Source organism: Pistacia vera, unplaced genomic scaffold, assembly GCF_008641045.1.
Source record: "Pistacia vera cultivar Batoury unplaced genomic scaffold, PisVer_v2 Contig136, whole genome shotgun sequence".
Classification (NCBI taxonomy): domain Eukaryota; kingdom Viridiplantae; phylum Streptophyta; class Magnoliopsida; order Sapindales; family Anacardiaceae; genus Pistacia; species Pistacia vera.
The window spans coordinates 616,940-638,662 of NW_022195423.1; the positions used below are offsets into that span (position 1 = coordinate 616,940).

The window sequence follows — 21,723 nt, forward strand, 5'->3', positions numbered from 1 at the left end:
ACAACTCAGTTTGAGGTGGAGCCTGAAACTAACCCTGATTAATACATCCAAACAGATAAGACTGATCCTTTTGAAGATCAACCACAACATAATCAAGAGCAAGAGGGTGGAGATCACCCAACTGACAATGCTGAAGTGGATCAGCGTGGTAACCTGGCCCAATATCAGTTAGCTAGGGACAGAGTCAAAAGGGAGATCAGACCTACTGTAAGGTACAGCTATGCTAACCTGATTTATACAGCACTCCTAGCTGGTTCAGAGATACATCGATCAGAACCCAATACTTATGATGAGGCAATGAGTTCAAGGGATAGAAAAGAATGGTTGGTTGCTATGGAGGAAGAGATGGAGTCATTGCAGTCAAACAAAACCTAGACACTAGTTCCAAAGCCAAAGAATCAGAAGTTGGTAGAGTGCAGATGGTTGTACAAACTGAAAGAAGGGATAAATGAATCTGACCCACCAAGATTCAAAGCAAGGTTAGTGGCTAAGGGCTACACTCAAAGAGCAAGTATTGATTTCACTGAAATATTTTCTCCAGTAGTTAAATTTAAAACTATTAGAATCATACTAGCAATTGTTGTTCAACTTTATTTAGAGATAGAACAATTGGATGTTAAAACTGCTTTCTTACATGGTGAGTTGGATGAGAAAATATTCATGAGTCAACCTTTAGGTTTTAAGGATAAAAAACTGTCTGATTATGTATGCTTACTGAATAAATCTATGTATGGACTTAAACAGTCCCCTAGACAGTGGTACAAGAGGTTTGATGCATTCATAATAGGAAATGGATTCACTAGAAGCATGTATGATAACTGTTTCTATTTTGCCTATATGAATAACATGCCAATCTATCTTTTGCTATACGTAGATGACATGTTAATAATTAGCAAGTCCATGTCTCAAATTAATGCTTTAAAGGCCAAATTGAATACTGAATTTGATATGAAGGACTTAGGGAAGGCAAAGAAAATACTAAGAATGATGATTGATAGAGATAGAAGTGCAGATACTCTTAAACTTCATCAATCCTCATACTTACAAAAACTGGTCTTAAAATTTGGTATGAATGAATCCAAAGCAGTGACAATGCCCTTAGCAAACCACTTCATACTTAGCAAGTCACAATCCCCAAAAACAGATTCAAATAGACTGAAAATGGAGAATGTCCCTTATTATAATGCCATAGGTTCTGTAATGTATTCCATGATATCCACCAGACCTGATTTAGCTTATGCAATATCACTATTAAGCAGGTTCATGTCAAATCCTGGAAATGAACATTGGAATGCTTTAAAATGGTTGATTAGATACATTAATGGTACTGTTCAAATTGGTTTAATTTTTTGTAAAACATATGCATCACTTGATCTGGTAGGGTATGTAGATGCAGATTTTGCAGGTGATAGAGACTCTAGGAAGTCCATAACTGCTTATTACTTTACATTGGGAGGCAACTGTGTTAGTTGGAAAGCACAGTTGCAACCTTTGGTTGCACTATCCACTACTGAAGCAGAGTACGTAACAGTTTCAAATGCATTCAAGGAAGCAACATGGTTGCAAGGGATTCTGAAAGAAGCTGATCTGTTGAATGGCACAGCAACAGTTTACTCTGACAGTCAAAGTGCCATCCATTTGAGTAGGAACCCAGTGTATCACGAACGAACAAAACATGTGGATGTCAGGCATCACTTCGTCAGGGACCTGATTGCAAAGGGAGAAATTAAGCTTTTGAAGGTGCCTACTGAAGATAATCCAGCGGACATGGGAACCAAAGTGGTGACCACCGCCAAGTTCAAGCACTCCTTGAACTTGCTTCACATCAGATAAACACTTTCCTTCAGAGCTGAGAAGAAATATGGGATAGCTTACTGCACTAAAAAGAAGTCCAATAAATGGAAGGAAGAAAGTTGGCTTCAAGGTGGAGATTGAAAAATAATGTGAAGCCAAAACAGGGTCGTTTCATTTAAGTCCATTGGTGGAATCCTAGCCGTTAGATCAAGATAGATCTAAGGGCTGATATTTACGAATACGGGCATATATAAAGAAAGCAACAGTGATGAGAAGACAGAACGCATTTTTGTGTTAATCAGAGATTAGGGTTTGTGAAAGAGAGATACTAGGGTTGAGTATTTGCTGGGTCTTTCTGGGTATAATCTGGGTAGATTGTAAGAGAGGGTTGCGTTTCCTTCTTGAGGCTAGTATTTGTCCTCTGTTTTCTTACAGATTATTGAGAGATTCTTGAGCGAATAGACCTTGGTTGAGGGTTGCTCTGTTTTGGCAGATTTGTATGGTTGTCTTCTTGTAATCGTTGGATATTCTTTTAGTGCTGTGAGTATTCGTATTTCAAAGCTCAACGTGGATGTAGTCTATCCAAGATTGGATAGACGAACCATGGTAAATTTGTGCCTTCATTTTTTGTGTGTGTGGTTCTTTGATCTTGAATCTTGTTTGTGTTTATTTGTGTTGCGAATTTGCTTATTAGGATTGGGTTATAACAAACATCATCCAAAAGGTTGCATTTTAATAAATATCATCAAAAAAATTTGCATTTTTGGGAAAGTACCATATCTTCAGGATGGAAACAGGGATGAATAATGTCACTCATGTCGAGATAAAGACTGTCAAACTCAAAGCAGTTAGGCTTACAGCACATGGTAGTCACGGGCCCTAATGCCGTTAATTATAAGGGGTACAATCTTTCTTGGCCTTATGCATGCTATCAAGTACTCATAAAAATTAAATAAAAAAACAGCTCTGGCGCTTCGAGGTACCAGCCTCAATTTGATTAATTTGGCATATAATAATTTGTCCCCTAATGAAATGACAAAGCTTTAAATAAACTGACTCCAGAACGTGACCAATATTTAAGGATGGCAACTAGACCCACTTAATCAACCTAAGGACTTGGCAACTAAGGTCATGGACTCCATATGACTCGACCAACAACTAAGGCCATGGACTCCATAAGACTTGGGCAACAACTAAGGTCGTGACTCCATAATAAAACTATTAAATAGGAACAATATCTCCATAACTACAATTCCACTAACTCCAGACTTCATGACACGTACAACCACTAAACTAATTTCCTCATCTGTTGTTGCTAACCCTTGGATTCTTTAGATGGTTGAATTCCCCTTGGCACGCAAGGCCCATGACCCATCCTCCTTCTTTGAAAGCCTTGTTCGCAAGGTTCCCAAAATTTTCCTTGAAAGCTTGAGCATCTTCCCAGGAAGCATTCTCTTCACGCATTCCAACCCATTTTACTAAAACTTCAGTTGAAGCATGGTTCCTACGACGTTTTAGCCTTCCATCAAGGATTCGTTCCAGCTTTGATGAATAGACCCATCAAGATTGGTAGGAAATAGATTAGGATGTGGAATGGAAGTAGAGCTAGATGTTTCTTCAAATAAGAAATATTGAATACCGGATGTATCTTGGTCTCAGGAGGCACATTAGTGTGATAAGCAACATTCCCTACCTTATCAATGATCTAAAAAGGCCTATAAAATTTTGGGGAGAGCTTTTGATTCTTCCTTGCCACTGCTAGTAGTTGACGATAAGGCTTCAGGTGAAGATATAAAGACCTATTCACCTACAGACAAAGATTTCTCTCATCGTTTTAGATCAGCAAATTTCTTCATCCTCTCTTGGGACTCCCTTAAGTTATCCTTTAAAATGCGTAGAGCTTCATCTTGATCCTTGAGGGAATCCTCAATGGCTTAAGTTCGAGTTGTGCCGACTGTATAATGAAAGATATGTGGAGGGTTGTAACCATAGATTGCTTTAAAAGGGTATATCTTAGTTAACGAATGGATGTTGGTATTATATTAGTATTCGGCCAGTGCCAACCATTGACTCCACTTTTTAGGCTTGTTGATGCAGTGATACCTTGCTGGAAATGCATCAACTTTGTAGTTTCAGCTGGTTTGTTTTTGGAAGGTTGTTGAAGATAACCTACTGCAGTGGTCCAACGTGCATGGTTGTAGTTTTGTAATGTATTGTAGTTGAATGGCTTAAGGGTAATTAAGTCAGCATTATGATGTGTATTATGTATGTAATATTAGTTGTTAAGTTTGAATTTAAAATCTGTAATATCTACTGTAGTTGTTGAATTAGCATAGGGTTGGTTAGCTAATGTATATGTTGAACCTTTTCAATGAAAAACAGAGAACTTTTGCATTCATCAATTTGAGCTTTCTTTCATCTTTCCTTTGAATTCTACGGCTGAGAACCAACAAATGGTATCAGACCCACTAACAAAAATCTAAAACCTATTGCAACAATCATCAACGACAACTCAAGAACACTCCATTTTCAGTAAAAAAACTAGCATGCATCTTCCATTTGTCTTCTCTGCGGTAGACACAAAACAGAGACATGGCAACCCAATATGCTTTGATGGCACCACCGGTGTTCAATAGGGAACACTACCACATTTAGGCTATCAAAATGAAGGCTTTTCTCTGGGGACAGGGACTGTGGCCGTATGTGGAAGAAAACAGGCAGCCATCTTCTTTAGGACATAATCCCACATTGAATCAAATAAGACTGCATGAGGAAGAAACAGCCAAAGAATCGAGAGCTCTCTCTCACATTCATGCAGCTGCGACTGACCTTGTATTCACACGGATCATGGCATATGAGACATTCCAGATCTAAGGCCAATCTGGCCGGTAGTGCGCCGATCTAGCATTTTCCGGTCAGATCCACGGTGGATCTGGCCAAAAAATGCCAGATCTAAGGCCAAAGATCTGGCCGTTGACGGCCAGATCTTTGGCCGTAACGGTTTATAACGACGGCCAACAAACGGTCATCGTTGACCATCAACGACGACCGTTTGTTGGTCATCGTTGACGAGAAAATCGGCCAGATCTGGCCGTAGATCTGGCCTTTGTCGGCCAGATCCACCGTGGATCTGGCCGGGAAAGGCCATATCGTCGCACGACCGGCAAGATCCAGTCGGTCATGCGCCAATACGGTGAACCCGGCCACCCTCCGGCGGTGGTGGCCGGCTGTCCGTATTCGACATTGGGTTGGGGGTGTTTTTGTTAACTTTTAAGATTTTATTATAGGGGGTGTTTTGTAAATAAACAAATATAGGAGGTATTTTAGTAATTTACAAATCCTACATCGTAATACCCGCCCAATTCAATTTTTTTTTAACTTTTTTCAGAAAACTTTTCCCAAAAACACCCAATTGTGAACCAAACGAAGCCTATGATATTATTGATAAAGTGATAAGTTTAACTTTAGATAATGCAAGTTCTAATAGTAAAGCTATAGATTTTTTTCAAATTAATTATCCTTTATATAACAATTTGAAGTTTTTTCACCAATGTTGTGCATGTCATGTTATTAATTTAATTGTGAAAAGTGGTATGAAAACAATTAAACAAAATATTGATATAATTAGGGAATCTTTAGCTTGGATTACTGGTAGTAATAAAATAAATGCTGAATTTCAAGAAGCTTGTATAAAATCAAATATGTCTCCTAGAACTTTTGCATTAGATATGCCTATTAGATGGAATGGTACTTATTTAATGCTTGATTCATGTTTACCTTATGCTAATATAATTAGTTATTTTGTAGCAAATAATAGAGGTCATCATTATTTAGTAGAAAATGATTGGAAGATAGCTAAAGTATTTCATTATTTTCTCAAACGTTTTTACCAATCCACTTTACAACTTTCTGGTGTGTATTATCCTACTAGTCCATTGGTAATACATACAATTATAAAAAATTTCCTAGTTATTTACAAAAAACAAAGATAATGAAATTTTACATGCACCAATAAAGGCAATAGAATTTTTTTTTTTGAAATATTGGGAACCCATTCATTTTCTTTATTGTTTAGGTGCTATATTTGATCCTGGAATTAAATTAGCACGTTTAGAAAATGGTTTTGACAATTTAAGTGAAAATTTACAAACCGAATCATATGTCAATCAAATAGGAGAGGTAAAAAATAGTCTTTCTGAAGTATATTTCCAATATAAAAACAAGTATGAGAACTCGCAGTCGCAAAGAGGCGAAATATCCAGAGAAGCTGTATCAGAAAAAACAACAAATGAAGACTTATACTCTTGGAATGCACTGAATAGGCCGAAGAGGACCCGAATCCGAAGCACAACCTCCTCTTCAGAAGCACCACTACCAACAACAACAACAACTAATATACTATCCTCCATGGAGTCGCAGAGTAATGAACTTCAACAATATTTGGCAACCCCCGAAATGTTTCCAGCAGGTCACTTTGATATCTTAGAGTATTGGAGAGCTAGAAAATGTATTTTTTCGATATTATCAAGACTTGCCTTGGATGTTTTCGCTGTTCTTGTCTCAACCGTCTCATCCGAACAAACATTTAGTGCAAGTGGAAGGATTTTAAATGAAAGGAGGACTAAACTTTCTCCAAAAATGATTGAAGTCCTTACATGTCTTCGAGATTAGGAACGATCGCGGCATCAAGATCAATACGAGGTTATCGACAATACTTTAATAGAATCATTTCAATTTTGTAATATAGATGATACAGATGAGGGAGATCCTAGTGAACCACCCGGTCCACCCCCAAATTAGTTGTTTTGTAAAATGTAATTTGTAAATTAATTGTTAATTATTGCACTCTTTTTTCTTTACTAAGTTTTTCTCTCATTTGGTTTTTCTTGGTGAGGTTTTTAACGAAGCAATAATTGTTGTAATTTCTTATTTTATTTTTTGATAAATGAATAAGTCTAATTTTTCTTATATTACAATTTTATTATATTAAAATTGAATTAATATTTGAAATGTTAACAAAAAAAAAAAAATTAATTGAATTGAATTATTGATATTTGAAAAGTTAACTAAAAACAATTATATTTATAATAATTTATTTGAAAAGTTAAATAAAAAAACAAAAAAAAAATAAAAAGAACAAAAAAAATAAGAAAATCGGGCTAACCCGGCCCGGACCGCCGCCTAATCCGGTGGGTTAGGGTTAGCAGGCCGGGCTGGACCAACCATTTTCTCCAAAATGGCGGGCCTAACCCGGCCTGCCTTTGTTGGCGGGTGGGTTAGGCCCGGCCCGCCAAACTTCGTAACCCGCCGCGGGCCGGGCGGGTTACTTTTCCACCTTTACATTAGTATGCACTACACTTTTTTTGAGTTTTAGATTCCAAAAAGAAAATTTTGGTAAGTGACCGATTTTTAGTTTTAAGTGGAAAAAAATGCATCAAATCAAGTTATAGATGAAAATGGTCAACACATATAAGGGTAAAACATGCATTCATATACACCATTGTGATGGCTGATGAATTCGTAGTTTATATAGCCGTCAATATGAATACTGATATACACCAGCATTTTTACCAAAAAATATTAGCTTGCAACCATCTTAGATATGGTGAACTTACAAGGAGTAGGTGTGGTTGAAATATCTAACCGAAAGGATGCGCCTTTACTGATTTCCAAATACGAATAACCTGTGCGAGAGATTTATAAATAAGTATAAAATGCTTTAAGTATTGACAACGGTGTACAATCTATAGTTGGAGGTCATTTTTTCTAGAGAACTCAGATCAATAACAAATCAGAGAATGCTTACCATCCTTTGACAAATACCGTATTTGTGGGCCACTATAGACAGCTTTCTGCACTATTGCTCTTTTCTTAACTTCTTCCTCCCTTGCCAAAACACGTTCTAAGTTCCTCAAGTTCCTAATCTCTACAAAATTACCAGTTCACACTATTAAAGTTGAGCTCATATATAAGGAAATGGTCCATAACTTCATATATATTAATACTTTTCCAGAAATTCATGAGATGATATTATATACCATGTGTTGAAAATCGGAGTAGTTAAAAAAACATTAAAATTAAAGAACAGCACATACTAACACATAAAAAGACACAAGATATTTTACGTGATTCAGTATAACTTGTCTACATCCACGAATGAGATGGTTTTCACTATAATAATATGAATATAATACAAGTGTTTCATCACACCATCAACCTTCATTCTGAGCGATTGTTGGATCCTCTAATTCTTCAGCTAAACATCTTGTTCCTATGGTGTTTAATACCCCTGAGTACCCTTACATTAAAACCCCTTGTATCCTCACATTCTCTTTTTCTTTACTTGTCTATCTCATAACCTTAAATTGATTCTAACTCTCCTATTTATAGGTAAAATAAGACACTCTTATTTTACTAGGATTCATATTCTTATTCCTAATAGAACTCCTCTAATTTGAATCATTCTCATATTTTAACTTAAATAAAGTCCTAAACTAATTCTTCTTTCCTAATACATCTCACAATAGAAAAGGAAAACAATTATTCTCAATTACAAATTCCTAACCTAGAAATTTGCCTAAACTTAAATTCATTTTTCTTTTTGTTTGTCTTTTCTTCTTGCTTGCCTTTTCCTCTTGATTGCATTTTCTTCATCAATTACCAAAAAGTGTTCGCATTCCAACACCATGTACTACTATAGCCTAACTGGTTTGAGATGCTTCCAGAAGCATCTCTTTCTTGGGTCATCCTCTACTCCTCTCCTTCCTTTTGCCTTTTTATTAGCTATAAATAGAAAAGATATAAAAGACGGGATAAGTATTCATCCCAACTTATAGGATCACAAATTACAAACTGTGACAACATTGTGTACAGAGAGTCTCTTCCTGTTATGTAGATAGATAAACATGGCATTAGAACCATAATCGTAGAAACACTAAAGAAATCAAGTGCCTAATAATGTAACTATACAAAAGACCTCAATGTAAGCAACTAGAAACCTAACCCCAAGGATTGAACTAAGTGGTATAAACCCTTAGTTTCAACCAAGAGGTCAAAGGTTTATGGGGCAACCTTTTTGGGATAATAGTTACTTGGCTATCAAGGTTTTAGGTTACGGAAGTAACCCCTAGTGTAGAATTTAGTGAACAAGTAGGAATATTTAAAGAATTTTTTGGTATCAACCAAAAAGAAAAAGAAATCATCTAGACACCAAGGAAATATTCCAGGGTTTGGGACCTTAAGGGTAGCTATGTTTTATATTAGGACGTTCTGATATAAATAAATAAATAAATATAAATATATGTGTTAGTTTAATGTAATGAATCCAAAAGTGAATATATATGGTCTTCACCAAATTTATATTAGGACGTTTTGATATAAATAAATAAATAAATATAAATATATGTGTGTGTGTATGAGAGAGAGAGAGAGAGTGTGTGTGTGTATAAAATAATTCTTTTATCTAGACATCCTGATATTAAAGTACTCACTCTGCGGTAAGAAATAGGAATTTTCTCGTTAACCCTTTCATAAGTCAATACCAAAAGAAATGTTTTTAGTCTTGGAGTCACAGAAGGATGCTCTATAATAACTATTTTTCGGTGGCAGATTTGCGATAAAGGCTTGGCTCTGAACCAGCGAACGAAATAAGGGTGAGCCCTTTTATGCTTGTAATAATAGGATCCAAGATAATTGAATCTGTCGATTGAAATAGCTTCTTACACCTATGTAAAACCCCTCCCTAGCCGGGTATTTCCTAAGTATCCCTTAGCCATTGAGAACTTAGAAAAGACACGCCTAGGAAATGAGTTTGTTTCAAAACCTTACTTTTGTTTGTTTTATCTTTTTTTTTTTTTTTTTTTTAAGCATATTATCAAACATCCCATATCCATAAAATGATTCAAGAAATTTAGTTTCCTACGGAGTTAATAAAATAAGTATATAATATCATTTACTAAAATCATTTAACCTTTTTCATTCATTTGACAAGGAAATGGTCATACAAGGTTTATTAAAACATATTTACTTCAATATCCATAAACCAAAAACCATTTGATATTATTTTACATCAAAACTCAAAACATAGCAAAAGCATTCATTCATGCGCATGTCATTCCCCAGTAGTCTCTCCTAGCTTCAAGCTTTAATCCTTACCTGCAAAACATTTTAAAAATTTCGTGGGGTTAGCGCTAATCACTCAGTAAGGTAATATGACCATTTATAAACTATTAAGGTTCATTATACAAGCATATTACTTAGGACTTTACCTACCTACAAGACATGACCTTCATTCATTGACATTATCAAGTTCATAAAACATGTCAAACACTTTGGACTTTCCTCATAAACATAAATCATAACATAACCATACATAATATAACATAGAACATATATGACTTATGCAATATTCATAAACATGACATGCCTATTTCTTTTGTCTACGTACTTGACATTTTCATTAGTCTTTCTTATCCGATCGGATTCATTTGAACCATTGCCTTGTTCTTGGTTGTCACCTCAAAGGACTCATGGTTTTCACAAAGATTCCATTCCTCTGATCTTGATTTACACCTCAAGAGACTCATGAAATTCATTCTTTAACATTTCATAAGTCAACTAAATAAGCTATATGCATTATCATCATGATGCAAACATATGGGATAACATCTCCCACGCTCAATCATACTATTCATTCATTTAACATGTACCCTTGGCCAATTGCACAATTCATCAATAAATTCTGCAAAACTCCTTAACGTGAATATCTTCCTATTAAATTCATTAACTTAATTCATTTGATTTCTCATAAAACACAACGAACTTCAACAGTAAGATTATTCAGTGGTTTATTAGAAATTATAAGAATGATGAGAATTTTTATTAAGGAGGTGGATGCCATACAATTCATCACTTTTCAAGCAATTTTTTCCTCATCTTCTAATTCGAATTGATTCTTGGCTAAAACATAAACGTTTTAGGTCTATTTCTCAAATTTTTAATACTTCAAGAATCAGCTCAATCCGACTTTTACAACTTTAGTTATGACTGATTCAGCGAAGCATGTACAGTATAAGTCTTAAAAAGCCAAATCCGAATTCTATTCATTTTTAACCATGTCACCTTCGTTTGTACATTCATAATATTTGCCACATCACTCTAAATATAAAAGGCCATAAAAACCTCCCTTTTTACAAAACCAAAAAGTGCCAAAACATCGTCCAACTACAAATCTCTTAATTGGCATAATCATCCTCCATATGCACACATACACCAATCAACACACCCATTTAAACAATCCATAACCAGAACATAGCATCACACTCAAATTAACATAAATAAATGTAAGTTTCATCAACCCTAGGTGTTACCAATTGTAGTCATAAGGGAGATTTTTTTTTTCCTTACCTTAGTATTCAAAGCACAAATACACTCCACCTTAGCTCCAAAGGTTCAACTTTTCTACTTTATACACATAACCACTTATGAATTTCTCTTTTAACTAAAAATCACAACAAACTAGGGTTTTAAAACTCACCTTAAACCTTGAAATTGAAGTTCTTTAAGTGTGGATGGTGATCTCCTTCGAAAATCAACTTGAAATCCTATGAAAATTTTGAGAGAGAGAGCTTGAATTAAAGCCTTTAATGGAGGAAGATAAGACTTGAAGAAGAAAGTTTGGTGTTCAAAGAGTGTTGGCCGACTTAACCAAAAAAAATCTTATAAACATTTCATTTTTTTAATTTCCAAATGGGATTGGCCATCAAAAGTTAGATATAAGGGTCATTTGGTATAAATTTTGCATATAAGGGTATTTTGGTTATTTCTACTACAACATAATTATTACACTCCTTTAATGCCATTTGACTTCTCTTTTCTACTTGGTGACCAAGTAATTCCATAAGATAATTAATTAATTTACTCATAATACACTTTTATGGATACTTGATTTCTATAAATTATTGTGAAAAGATCATTATACCTCTTAGGAACCGTTTATGCCGTTTAACCCTACTAATCTCCTTCATGACCCTTTAACCATATTTCTTATCAGTATCATCAATTCCTAACACTTTACAACATTCACGTCTCATAATGCATGCAAAATGACCATTTTACCCTTTTATTGATGAAAAATCATTTTAAGGGTGGAATTACATACCTTATAGCATCGGAACGCTGACACGGGGTTTACAGCCTACGTGTAGCGCTAGGTAGGAATGTTGATTAGTTTGGGGGTTCGCTAGCTACTAACCCTCGGGTAGGGTAGTCTTTTTGAAAGGGGAGGAAGTGTGGAGTCTTTTACATTATCTTTTGTAGAATCTTCATCCATGTAAGAAAATCAGTCTGTAAGGAAGCTTTAGTTCTACTTCTCTTGAAGCGTGATACCTTTCGTGCTAGTTTACTTATCCCGAATCTAAGGGGGAGCTTGATTCACAGCAAAGACTTATGATCATGGGAAAATTTTCCTCATCAACCAAGGAACAAATGGGGTAGCTTCCTCTTTACTAGGCTAGGAATATTGAAAGTTTTATGAAGCCAAAATTGTGTCGTTCCATTTAAGTTGAGTGAATGAATCCCGAATGTTAGATCAAGGCAGATCCTACGACCCATATTTGCTGATATTCTTTGATATAAAAGAGGGAAAAAAATCAGTGTATAGTTTCAGTTTTGAGTCTTCTTCGTTCTGGGTCTGTTTTTTGAGTTAAATGAGCAATTGATTTGGGGTCTTTTTTGCTGGGGTCTTTCTTGTTGAAATCTGGGCAGATTTGTGAGAGGGTTGCATTTCCTTCTTGAGGCTAGCATTAGTTCCCTGATTTCTTGTAGGTTACAGGGAGTTGTTTAGTGATTAGGCCTGGGTTAAATTGTTACTCTGATTTGGTAGATTAAGTGTGTAATTCTTGGTGTAATTGTTGGATAATTCTAGTACAGTGAGTCTCCATATTTTGGAGCTCAACGTGGATGTAATCTATCCGTTATTGGATAGGTGAACCACAGTAAATCTTGCCTTGTTTGTTTGTGTTTGATTTGTTTCTTTGAATCTTGTTTATGTTGGATTGAGTTGCGTATTGATCTGTTTAGACTCAGGTTATAACAGTGGTATCAGAGCCAAAGTCCTAAGGTGTATCTAGGTTTAAGATCGATTAATTCGTGACAAATTGGAGATTTAGAGTTTGTCAGAATTTGGGGGTTTTTTCGATTTAAAGGTTTCTAGATCATTAGGACTTCGAATCTTGCTGAGTCTTGAGTCAATTCGTGAGTCTAGGTCACAAACTTTAGAGATCGATTAATTAGTGACAAATTGGAGATTTAGGGTTTGTCAGAATTTGAGGGTTTTTCAATTTAAAGGTCTCTAGATCATTAGGACTTCGAATCTTGCTGAGTTTGGGTAAATTCGAGAGTCTGGGTCACAAACACAAGCCAGGGAGTAAAAATCTTGAAATCTTTGTCTAGGGTTACTGTTACAGTTACAAAAAATTATGAGTGCTACTCGTATGGAGATCTCCTAATACAATGGGAAGATCGATTTCAACACGTGGAAGAAGAAGATGAAGGCTTTTCTTTCCTACAATAAGGTAGGGCTTGCTCTGGAGAAAAACACCACAAAGTGGTCTGAAGAGAAACTGAAAAAGAGGTCTAAAGTTGACAAGGAGGCCTATAATCTGATCATAATGAACCTGTCCGATGCTATCCTGCGAAAGGTAGACGGCATGGAAACATCGCTCACACTTTTGGGTAAACTCGAATCCCTATATTCTTTACAGTCTGCACCTAATGTAGCATTTCTTAAAGGTGCTTTGTTCTCTTATAAGATGGATGTAACTAAGTCTGTGGAAGAAAATCTTGATAAATTTCTTAAGATGACATTAGTGTTGAAAGGTACAGATCAGGAGTTAGGAGACTCTAGTTTAGTAATGATACTTTTGAATTCCTTGCCTGATGTGTATTTAGTAGTGAAAAATGCTTTACAATACACTAGGACAGTTCCCAATGTTGACCTGATTGTAGCTAGCCTCAAATCTAGAGAATTAGAGTTGAGAATCCAGAAAAGAAATGGGAATAATTTGTTTGTCAGAGGTAGAACAGAGTCAGTACAATTAGGAAGGGATAATGGTAAAAACGTTCAACAACACATGACTCTAAAACTAAGAAGAAATGGAAGAATAATAAGACTAACGGAGAAACCAAAAAGTGCTTTCATTAAACCAGGCCATCTTAAGAAGAACTGTTATGACTAGATAAAGAAACAAAAACAACATAGTACAGAGAGTAATTAGCCAACACTAGTACTGATATTGAAATTTCAGAAGCTCTCACAGTCTCAAACCAAGCTAGCAGTAAGGAATGGATCCTAGATTCAGGATGCACCTTTCATATGAGCCCAAACATTCAATGGTTCCAAAACTTTAGGAAAGGAGAGTTAGAAACTGTGTTCATGGGTAACAATCACTCTTGTAAGGTCCAAGGCATAGGAAACATAACCATTAGGTTAAATAATGGTAAATTCATATTGTTAACCAGAGTGAGGTACATACCTGACCTTAAACGAAACCTGATTTCGTTAGGAACATTGGATGAAGCTGGATGTAGTTACAAGGCAGAAAAAGGGTCCATAGTAGTTTATAAAAATAATGACATATTGCTTGAAGGGGTCAAACAAAATGGACTGTACATTCTGTGTGGCCAACATTATGCATCTGCTGTTAATTCTGCTTTATTATCTACTAACCTTTTTGCTGCAGAGAAATGGCATTTGAGACTTGGCCACATAGGCCAGAATGGTATGACTGTTTTAAGCCAGCAAGGCTACTTTGGTAAGGAGTCAATATCTGAGTTAAGTTTCTGTGAAGTTTGTGTATTGGGTAAACAGCACAGAATGAGTTGCCAAAAGGGAACTCATCTTGCTGAAAAAGGTTTGGATTATGTGCATGCGGACCTTTGGGGTCCTGAAAGGGATATGACACATGGAGGGAATTGCTATTTCCTCTCCATTGTGGATGATTATAGCAGGAAGGTATGGGTGTACCTCATTAGGTCTAAGGATGAAGCCTTAACTAAGTTTAAAGGCTAGAAAAACTTGATTGAAAACCAAGTTAATAGGAAGGTGAAAACCCTTAGGACAGACAACGGTTTGGAATTTTACAACCTGGAGTTTGACTCTTACTGTGTAGAAGAGGGAATTTTGAGGCATAGGATAGTTAGGGGGACCCCTCAACAGAATGGGGTTGCTGAGAGAATGAATAGAAACCTACTAGAGAGGGTTAGATGCCTTTTATTCACAGCTGGTCTACCAAAAACCTTTTGGGGGGAAGCACTAGGTACAACAGCCTATCTAATTAATAGAAGTCCTTCAACCTCCATAGACTTTAATTGCCCTGAAGAGAGGTGGTCTGGGAGGAGACCATCTTTTGAACACCTAAGAGTATTTGGATGTGTTGCATATGCACATACCCGAGATGGAAAGTTAGAGCCAAGATCTGTTAAGTGCGTATTTCTAGGGTATCAAGAGGGAACCAAGGGTTATAGGCTGTGGGAAAGGGCTACCCCAAGGGTTAGAGTGATTGTTAGTCGAGATGTGATTTTCAATGAAGTTGTTTTTCCTTGCAAATCTAGTACTGACAATGCCGGTAGCTCACAAGAAGATTTTGAAAATTCTAGCAAACTGGGATAATTCAGTTTGAGGTGGAGCCTGTAACTAATCCTGACCAACACATTTAAATAGATAAGACTAGTCCACTTGAAGATCAGCCACAGAAAACCCAAGAGCAGGAGGATTAAGAAGACCCTCCTAAAAATGCTGAAGTGGACTAGCATGGTGATCTAGCCCAATATCAGTTAGCCAGAGATAGAGTTAGGAGGGAAATTAGACCTCCTACAAGGTACAGCTATGCTGACTTGATTTATACAGCACTCTTGGCTGGTTCAGAGGTACACCAATTAGAACCTCACACTTATGCTGAGGCAATGAGATCAAGGGACAACAAAGAATGGGTGGCTGCTATGGAAGAGGAGATGGAGTCACTGCACTTGAACAACACTTGGACACTTGTCCTAAAGCCAAAAAATCAGAAGTTGGTGGAATGTAGGTGGCTTTACAAACTGAAAGAAGGGATAGATAAATCAGATCCACCAAGATTTAAAGCTAGGTTAGTGGCTAAGGGCTACACTCAGAGGGCAGGTATATTTTTTCACCAGTAGTTAAATTTAAAACGATTAGACTCATGCTAGCAATTGTTGTACAATATGACTTAGAGATGAACAATTGGATGTTAAAACTGCTTTTCTGCATGGTGAGTTGGATGGAAAAATATTCATGAGTCAACCCATAGGATTTAAGGATAAAAAACTGCCTGATTATGTATGCTCACTGAATAAATCTCTATATGGACTTAAATAGTCCCCTAGGCAGTGGTATATGAGGTTTGATGCATTCATAGTAGGAAGTGGATTCACTAGAAGCATGTATGACAATTGTTTCTATTTTGCCTGTATCAATAACATGCCAATATATCTTCTGTTATATGTAGACGACATGTTACTAATTAGTAAGTCCATGTCTCAGATTAATGCATTAAAGGCCAAATTAAATACTGAATTTGACATGAAGGACTTAGGGAAGGCAAAGAAAATCCTAGGAATGATGATTGATAGAGATAGAAGTGCAAATACCCTTAAACTTCATCAGTCTTCATACTTACAAAAATTGGTTTCTAAATTTGGCATGGCTGACTCCAAAGTGTTAACAATGCCCCTTGCAAACCATTTCATACTTAGTAAGTCACAATCCCCAAAAAACAGAATCTGATATGCTGAAAATGGAAAATGTCCCTTATTCGAATCCCATAGGTTTTGTAATGTATTCCATGATAAGCACCAGACCAGATTTAGCATATGCAATATCACTATTGAGAAGATTTATGTCAAATCCTGGAAATGAACATTGGAATGCTTTAAAATGGTTGCTGAGATACATTAATGGCACTGTACAGATTGGTTTAATTTTCTGTAAAATATATGTATCACTTGATCTGGTTGGGCATGTAGATGTAGATTTTGCAGGTGATCAAGACTCTAGGAAGTCCACTACTACATATTACTTTACATTGGGAGGCAACTGTGTTAGCTGGAAAGCACAGTTGCAACCACTAGTTGCACTTTCAACTACTGAAGCAGAGTACGTAGCGGTTTCAAATGAATTCAAGGAAGCAACATGGTTACAGGGAATTCTGAAAGAAGCAAATTTGCTGAATGGCACAGCAACAGTTTACTCAGATAGTCAGAGTGCCATCCACCTGAGTAAGAACCTAGTGTACCACGAAAGAACTAAACATGTTGATGTTAGGCACCACTTCATCAGAGACCTGATTGCAAAGGGAAAAATTAATCTTCTGAAGGTGCCAACTGAAGAAAATCCAACAGACACGGGAACCAAAGTTGTAACCACCGCCAAGTTCAAGCATTGCTTGAACTTACTTCACATCAGTTAACCATTTTTTCTGGAGCTGAAAAGAAATATGGGTATAACTTACTGCACTGAAGGAGGTCCAGCAGAAGAAAGGAAGGCAGAATGTTGGCTTCAAAGTGGAGACTGTAAGTTTTATGAAGCCAAAACTGTGTCGTTCCATTTAAGTTGAGTGAATGAATCCTGAACGTTAGATCAAGGCAGATCCTACGGCCCATATTTGTTGATATTCTTTGATATAAAAGAGGGAAAAAATCAATGTATAGTTTCAGTTTTGAGTCTTCTTCGTTCCGGGTCTGTTTTTTGAGCTGAATGAGCAATTGATTTGGGGTCTTTTTTGCTGGGGTCTTTCTCATTGAAATTTGGGCAGATTTGTGAGAGGGTTGCGTTTTCTTCTTGAGGCTAGCATTAGTTCTCTGATTTCTTGTAGGTTACAGGGAGTTGTTTAGTGATTAGGCCTGGGTTAAATTGTTGCTCTGATTTGGCAGATTAAGTGTGTAATTCTTGGTGTAATTGTTGGATAATTCTAGTGCAGTGAGTCTCCATATTTCGGAGCTCAACGTGGATGTAATATATCCATTATTGGATAGGTGAACCACAGTAAATCTTGCCTTGTTTGTGTGTGTGTTTGATTTGTTTCTTTGAATATTGTTTGTGTTGGATTGAGTTACGTATTGATCTGTTTAGACTCAGGTTATAACAAATATGAAGACATAAATTTAAAGAATTAGAAACTATGGAACCTTAGTACTTCTGAATCCATGCCTTTTCTTAAGGGAGTTTACATTGCCCTTTGACTTAGAGTGACTGCTTCTATCGAAGTTCTAAGATTACCACTTTGGTCACTTTATTCCCGTTAGAATTGGATTTCTTTACCCCAAAAAATGGATTTTTTACTTGCTTTGAGAACTAATTAACATAGTTTTTGAATTCGATAAAAGACTTTCCAAGAAAGACTGAATAAGATTTTTAAACGGAATCTCTGATCAATAGACATGGAAATCGGCCCGAACCTAGCCCTACAATCAAGGATTGTGGGATGAATATTCATCTTAACAGCTTCCAGGTCCTGTACATTAACTGTAACAACTTCCAAATACTCAAACCTGGTCCTCATAGACATAAATCCCTCTTTTTTTTTTTGCCATTGGTTGTTCATTCGACTGTTTTCATTGAGAAGCTCTTGTTGAACCAATTCAAACTATTTCTTCATCATACTGCACCCAAAATCAATAATATCCATACAAATTTAAAGGATGGTAAAAGCATAGCTTTTGTGAGTTTCTCTCTAAGTTGGAGGTCCCAATATATGCTTTTCTACAGCACCTGCAATGTTTTTTTTGAAATCATATTAGATCTTCATTTAGGTTTGCCATGGCCCATGGGTTATGCATAATCATGGTTTAGGGAGATGATGAAAAATGTTGTGTGTATGGCTCTTTTAAGAGTGTAAATGGCTTTAGTGTGTTCTTAATGAAGAAGGTACCGTAGTATAGATATAGAGGAGAGATCCAACTGATGAATGATGATGAAGAGGGTGAAAAATGGTGAAGTTTAGGCTTGTTTTAGGTTGAACAAGATGCTTTGTTTGTGCTCAAGGGATGGTTTTCTATTGGTTTGAAAATTTCACACCTTTCTTACCACTACACAATGAAAAGGCAATGGTAACTTCACTATTTTAAAATAATTTTTGGGTAATACTAGGCTAACAAGCCCTTCGCACTAACTTTTTCTCGTAAACACGACGTGTCAGCTCATAATGGGTTCTGTCCATCCATCAATGGGTCCCGCTTGACCAAGTGCAAACTAACCAATTGCGAGCTGTTATGTAACCATGTTGCATTTGTGAGAGAAAGTTAGTAAAAAGTATTTGTCAGCCTATCTTTATTCATAATTTTTTAATTTATAACTAAAAGGACAAATTAGTGATTTATGTTCACAGATAAAGTTGAGGATATATTCATCAATTCATCATAACAATGTGGGTATAGTAGTAATTGTCTATGCTGACATTATATTAAACCATTAAAACTAAAAAGTCAAATAGTAAAAGATATTGGCTCCATTTGGTTCACTTTTTTGCATTTTTTAGAAAAGTTTTTTGAAAAAAGTTAAAAAATGTTGATTTGGGCGGGTATTACGATGTAGGATTTGGAAATTAATATGAATACCCCCTATGTTTGTTTATTTACTAAACACCTCTATAATAAAACTTTGAAAGTTAATAAAAACACCCCCAACCCACCCATTGAATAATCACAGCCGGCCACCACAGCCGGAGGGTGGCCGGAGTCGCCGTATCGACGCATGATCGACTGGATCTTGCCGGTCGTGCACCGATATGGCCTTTGTCGGCCAGATCCACGGTGGATCTGGTCGACAAAGGCCAGATCTACGGCTAGATTTGGCCATTGACGGCTAGATCTGGCCGTATTTGCTCATCAACGACGACCAAAGATACGATTGTCGTTGATGGTCAACGACGACCATATGTTGGCCGTCATTGACGTTTGGTTACGGCCAAAGATCTGGCCTTTTTCGGCCAGATCCACCGTGGATCTGGTCGGAAAAGGCTAGATCGGCGCACTACCGGCTAGATTCACCCGGTAGTGCGCCATTATATCAAATTCCGACCAACTTCTGGCAGTGGTGGCCAGAATCTGGTATAATGTGGGTTTAGGGGTGTTTTTGCAATTTTGAAAAAAAATATTTATGGGTATTTAATTAAATTAACAAATTTAGAGGGTTTAAAAAAAGTTGAATAATATTAGATAATATTGTGAGTTTTTGGGCATTTTATTGTTTAACTTTTTTAGGAATACTAATAATAGTATTCCCAAAAACCAACCAAACGGAGCCATTATAGTCTCTTTTTACATTGTACACTTGTCAGATAATAGTTTCACTAACGAAAGTGGAAAAATAAAAAAATGTTAATTTCTAAAACCAAAGGTGGGAAAATCGATATTCACCAAAGTTTAGGTTGAAAAATGTCATTCAACCGTTTAAGTAATTAATATTTAATATAAAAGTTGCAACCTTAAATTACTTTTTTTTGAAAGTTGGTTATCTTTTTAAAGAGAAAATCTACACTACCACTATGATTCAAGGGCATCATAGTGAATTAATCCCTGGGCTTTCAAGATAATGATCAGATAAGCTTTTAGTGGTCATCTTTATTAGAAGTCAAAGTAAATCAAACTCCTGAATAATACCTTCAAGGATGTGTTTGGTTCATATAATGTTTTATTACAGGGTGATGTTATATTAATGAAAAGATAGATTATCTTGAAAATTACTGGGAATGTTTAGGGAAATGTGTTTGGTTGGTTGGAATAAATTGGTGAGTAGGTTATACTTATATGTTTGGTTGGGAGGATAAATGAGTGGGTATATTATATAGATTATTAATTGCCCTCCTTTTTAAATTTTAATATAATAATATTTTTATTATTATTTTTTAAATAATTTCTTTTAACCCCTTAAATTTGAAATTTTGCTAAAACACCTTAGCCGTATAAAACTTTAATTTGTAACAAAATCACCCCCACCCATCCCAAGCCACTGCTAGCAGTCAGCCACCACCGACAATCGACGGAATGGTGCACGACCAATCGTATATGGCTCGCTGTGCCCTGACAAAGCCCAAGTTGACTTCAACTAAGTACTGACATTTATGTATTTTAAAAATGGATAGAGAATTCTTTTCAGTGAACATATTTGAAAATTTTATAAAATTTAAAGAGATTTTAATATTTTAGGATATATTTTTAATGATTTTTATAGCTTAAATTCTATAACTCCAAATTATAACGATTTTTAGGAGCTATTGTAAGTATTACTACAATAACCTTAAGATAACTATAGTTGTTTTTTATAAATAAATAAAAAAAAAAAAAACACAATTTAGTTAGAAACTTTTTAGATGCAAAAGGGATAATAATTAGATTTTTAAAAGTTGATTGTGTCAAACCCCTCTCAAAGGCTAGTAAATTAACGACATTCAGTATGCTAGATATTTAAAAGCGGTGAGATGGCAACATCTGATTGGTCAACTAAAGATAGGGCAAAAATCTTCAGCTACTCAGAAAAATCTCTCCGAATTAACAAGGTCAAGTAAAACGAAGAAAAAACAAACTTTTAAAAAATAATTATACATAAAGGCGGAAAAATAACCCGCCCGGCTCGGCCTGTGGTGGGTTAAGCAAAATTGCGGGCCGGGTTAGCCGGGCCTAACCTAGCCCGCCAACAACCAGGCCCGCCTCTTTGGCCAGAAGGGTTGGCCCAGCCCGGCCTGCCAACCCTAACCTAGCGGGTTTTTGTGCAGGCTGGCTCAATTTTTTTTTTCTTTTTTGTAATTTTTTTAGCTAACTTTTCAAATATTAATAATTCAATTCAATTAATTTTTTTGTTAACATTTCAAATATTAATTCAATTTTAATACAATTAAATTGTAATATAAGAAAAAT

At 36.0% G+C, this 21,723-nt stretch overlaps 1 protein-coding gene across 1 annotated transcript; it reads left to right on the top strand.

Annotated features, from left to right (window-relative positions):
- Positions 1 to 1,161: 1,161 nt before the first annotated feature.
- On the top strand, positions 1,162 to 1,833 carry LOC116122621 (secreted RxLR effector protein 161-like). The gene has a single exon (XM_031408448.1). The coding sequence runs from the start codon at positions 1,162 to 1,164 to the stop codon at positions 1,831 to 1,833; it is 672 nt and encodes a 223-aa protein (XP_031264308.1).
- The last annotated feature ends 19,890 nt before the right edge of the window (positions 1,834 to 21,723 follow it).

Coding starts and splice junctions, on each gene's coding strand:
- LOC116122621 (XM_031408448.1), top strand. CDS start 1,162: ATGGAGAATGTCCCTTATTATAATGCCATAGGTTCTGTAATGTATTCC.